At 39.8% G+C, this 4,231-nt stretch overlaps 1 protein-coding gene across 1 annotated transcript; it reads right to left on the bottom strand.

Annotated features, from left to right (window-relative positions):
- Positions 1 to 268: 268 nt before the first annotated feature.
- COMMD3 (COMM domain containing 3) lies at positions 269 to 4,195 on the bottom strand. Its single transcript, XM_029953778.1, has 8 exons — positions 4,000 to 4,195; positions 2,573 to 2,684; positions 2,413 to 2,476; positions 2,290 to 2,324; positions 1,869 to 1,929; positions 1,723 to 1,779; positions 1,566 to 1,625; positions 269 to 634 (listed from the first exon to the last, which is right to left on the bottom strand). Exons 1-8 carry the CDS (start codon positions 4,136 to 4,138, stop codon positions 575 to 577), a joined length of 588 nt encoding a protein of 195 aa, XP_029809638.1. The 5' UTR covers positions 4,139 to 4,195; the 3' UTR covers positions 269 to 574.
- Positions 4,196 to 4,231: the final 36 nt, after the last annotated feature.

The following is a 4,231-nucleotide window of genomic DNA, read 5'->3' as shown; positions in this document are numbered from 1 at the left end:
CGCGGGCGAGGGTCCGGCTGCGGGCGAACCCCCCCCGCCGCGGCTCAGGTAACGGGACCGGCCGGCTCCCGCCGCGGGGCGACCACGTCCGCTCCCGCTCCCCAGGTCCCGAAACGGGGCTCTTCCCCAAACCCCGGAGATCGCATCCCTTCCCACTGTGTTTAACTTTAATCCAGAGAAAAGACGATCGTTAAAAGTTAACGCTAATCGTGTGTATGTCTTCAAAGTAATAATTAACACAAACTCAAATCCAAACAAACTCTCACCATTCTTTTTGTGGAACAACTTATTTATTCAGAGTGTAATACTGTCTACTTCCTTTTGTAAGACTTGAAAAACACCTAATGGGATCAATGTACAGTTTATACTAAAGATGTCTGAAATAGAATTTCCCTCAACCCTTTTTTACAAGTGTAAAAAAATAAAGTGTCAAAATTGATGAGCGGCATAAATCCAAAAGGAAAACTTTTTTTCTACTTAAGAGGACATCCAGCTCGCACAAACGGTGGTTCGATCGACGACGAGGCGTTCCTGGTGTTCCTCTACACCCGGGCGGACCGTCACCTTTCCCAAGTCACAACTGAGTTGCTCTTTCCAGACTTTTCGAAGCATCTTTAAGTTTTCCCACTAAGTCCTAAAAGACGTTTATAATGCCACGTTTTTAGGATAAAACACAGGTCAGAAGTATCCAAGTTTGAGAATGGGACAAGAAAAAAGTCGGGACACCTTCTAAACGAATTTAAAATTCACGAGGATTTTAACCTTTGGCAAGCTACTATCGATCAAAAGAAGATTTTCCTCCGAAATAGCTCATCTTCAAATGGGCCACTCGCCCCTCAGATTTGAAATCTAATTTCTAATCGAATCCTCTTAACAGGCAGGATATGTCAGAACTAAATTTCTCCAGTTACCTAACAGAAACTATGCTGTATTCACACTTTCTGGAAGTTTAAAGTTTGATTAATGGCTGCATTAATACAATTCCACAGGAGATGCCTTTTGAAAAATTCAAAATTCATCAAAATTTCAAGTAATGCTCTTCATTTTTTGTAAGTGGTAAGAAATAAATTCGTTATCATGTCCATTAATCAATGTAGTTTTGAATTTTTCCAGTCTTACATTGGCATATTCAAAGAGTTTTAGAATTTTATGTATAATTCCCCTTTATAAAAAGTCATTTAAAACCATTTAAAATTTTGTTTGAAAGTTCAGTTCAATTTCTGAAAGTAAAGAAGACATTTTCAAAGACATGTCCTTAATTTTGCTTTGTCTTATTGGATCAAACTAATCACAAATAGAAGGAATTTACACCCAATACTCCAATTCAGAAATTTCTTAATCAGAGGGAACAGCAAATATAAACCAATTCTGTTAGTAATACCTTAATTTCAAAAGTGAAGCCTACTTTAAAATATTGCTTTTGAAGCCCTTTCCCATTAAATCCTTAACCAACCTTCATTATCTCCTGACAGATGGTTAGATTTTCTCTTGAACTTTCCATAAGCATAATTCTCAATTAAAAGGCTATAAGCAAATCGGCATACTCATAGATCCTAATACTGTACCTGTAATTGTTCGATGTTGCAACTAAAACTAATCTCTGGGTGGGATCGGGAATCAGTGTTCTATGGAAGAAAAAAAAACCACGCTGTTTATGTAAATCAAGGACATTTTAAATTTCATTACATTTTTAAATTTTAGGCAAGGCATATGTGTAAATACCTCTACATTTAAGGTCACCAAATATGCAGGTCTGTACATCTTATGAAGTTGGTTGGTCTAAAAGAACACAGCACACAGACTTCAGTCTTGATTTTTTTTTTTTAAGTTCCTTAAATCCCCTTAGAAAACAGTTTGTTAAACTTTACCTTTATCTGATATTCCAAACGCCAAGATACATCAGTTATATGAGGAAGAGATCTGCCTATACTAAAAAATACAATGATAATTTGTACATAATATCTACAGAACTTTCAGTATTTATCTCCACCCAGAATGCTGTCTCCCTTCCCACCTGACACTTACACAAGTTCAATCTAGTCTGAACTTAAAACATTGTTAAACTTTATTTTCAAGTTCTGAAGAGTAAAAGAGCATTTAAAAAGTTATCTCAATAAACTTTACTTTAAAAAAAACATTAGCTTAACTTGAATTGTTTCACTTGCCCTTTGGCCCCTTTTCTTTTGGTCAAGATCCCAGTGTTTTTACCCTGTTTTGTTTCACACCAGACTCTCCATTCATACCTGCAAGTGAAAAGTGACTCAGCTTGACACCTTATAGAGTACCTACCTTCCCAGTAGGATTTCTAGGGAATTCTTATTATTCTGGAGGGGGAAAAAAAGAAAGAAAACACATCTTTGCAAAGAGAAGAAAAATAGTAACTGTTAATTTAAAAAACGTTAAATAAGTAACCTGATATTCCGTGCAAAACACTTCTATTCGCTCTCTATCAAATTTACAGTCTTCTAGGTAAGTGCTAAAGGGAGGGGAAAAAAGCCAAAGTTTAAAAAGTGAAATTGGAGTCTTAAAGATACTATTTGAAAACAAATGAATATTTAAATAAATCCTGTACCTTAGAGTTGACTTGTCAGCTCTTTGCTTTCCTGCCTCCAGTATGTAAGTTGCAGCTGCCGTGTGACAATGTTTTAAAACCACAGGGTCGATATGTTTCAAGTCTGGGTGATCTAAAATGAATTAATTGCTAGTGATGCCTGTGATATTAAATTCTTTACAGTCATGTTTCTAAAATGGGTATTTTAATTTGGGTAAAAATCCCCTTTAACAAGATAACAAGAAGAATTCAACTCTAAGGACTGGCAATTATAAGTAAATGAGATGAACAACAAGGTCAATGGGAAACAATGATGAGCAAACATCAATAATTCTGCTGTTACCGGTCTCAATTGCCTTCTTTTATTTCGCCTTACTTTTTCACTGTTGTTCTTTTAATGTAGCCCCAAAGGAAAAATAACTAGTCAGTGGTCAACACAACGCTGGATGCAGTAAATTCCGAGGAAAACAAGAAGATAAATATTTTACATGGTGTAAACTTAAGAATGAATAAACTTTCCCTCTAAAATGGATTAACTTTAGGACAACTGGCTCCAAGGACATTAATACATCAAGAGCGGGGCACGAGTTCAGAATATAAAATACAATTTTCAAAATATTTTCAGATTTTGACAGCTATCTTTTTTTTTTTTGAGATTAACCCAGGTGGTGGTTACTATTTTCGTTTAAAGAACTTCCACTTTCATACTTTTTGTACAAGTGTTTAGATCATGAAACTACAGAAAAAACAAAATTTGAATTGTTGGGATATTTATATTTAAGAAAATTATCTAAAAGCGATGTCTTAAAATATGCTTTCAATCCATACAGACAGGCACTCGCAATCACTGACCGGACCACTTGAAAGAGATTCGTCTCCTGCCAACTGGTGCGGAACAAAACATTATGCACCATCTTATAAAGTTCTAGGCGTGGAACCTGTGCAACACATACTTAACTAGAGTGTTGGAGTGATCATAGGGGCTCGAGGTATTCTCTACATTGGAAGATATCAACACTATGTGACCCGGTAATTACTTGGGAAACAGAGCCTTTAAAACCTTTGCCAGCCTAGCACTGCACGCTTGAATTGCAGGGAGCTACCCTGATGAAGTCCAAGTGTCAACTAGCCTTTGCCTCAGACCAGGCTGAAAACCTTAGATGTTTAGGCCACAAACAAGACTCGAACACTGGCTGTACAAAGGAACAAAGAGACTGGGAGGAGAAATCAGATCAGAAACGTGTAGCAGGCTATGTGCAGGTGCCAACCGGGGACAGAACAATGGTCAGGGTCCGCTCCGGGTTCACATCCCCACACTCCGTCCGGAGCGAAGGGCAAAGCCCGGAGACTTCCTCTTCCCGGGGTTTTCCCTCTCTCGCTCGGTCTCGCTCCTCTTCTCCGAGCGCCCCTCCACCCGGGCCGATCTAGCTCAGAGCCGAGCGGCTTACCTAACACGGCCTCGTCCGCCTGGGCGTCCAGCAGGCTCTGGAAAGCCGCCCGGAGGAGAAGCGTGAAGGCGTTGGAGTCGAAGGAGCCAGGATCGGCCAGCATCTGGAAGCCTTTCTGCACATACTCCGAGAGCTCCATTGTGAGCGCGCCGTGACCTTCGACACGCGCACCACGTGACGCGCGCCGCGCGCTCAGCTGATGCGGCCGCGCGCGCACGCGGCTCCGGGCGGC

This window comes from Suricata suricatta, chromosome 10 (assembly GCF_006229205.1).
Source record: "Suricata suricatta isolate VVHF042 chromosome 10, meerkat_22Aug2017_6uvM2_HiC, whole genome shotgun sequence".
NCBI classification, from domain to species: Eukaryota; Metazoa; Chordata; class Mammalia; order Carnivora; family Herpestidae; genus Suricata; species Suricata suricatta.
This window is presented reverse-complemented; position numbering and strand designations above follow the sequence as displayed.

Excerpts from the sequence above, each read along its gene's own strand:
- COMMD3 (XM_029953778.1), bottom strand. The coding sequence starts at position 4,138 with ATGGAGCTCTCGGAGTATGTGCAGAAAGGCTTCCAGATGCTGGCCGAT. Across the intron at positions 2,477-2,572 it reads GCTGACAAGTCAACTCTAAG|CACTTACCTAGAAGACTGTA; the intron begins GTACAGGATTTA and ends CCCTCCCTTTAG. Across the intron at positions 1,626-1,722 it reads TGGTGACCTTAAATGTAGAG|AACACTGATTCCCGATCCCA; the intron begins GTATTTACACAT and ends TTTCTTCCATAG.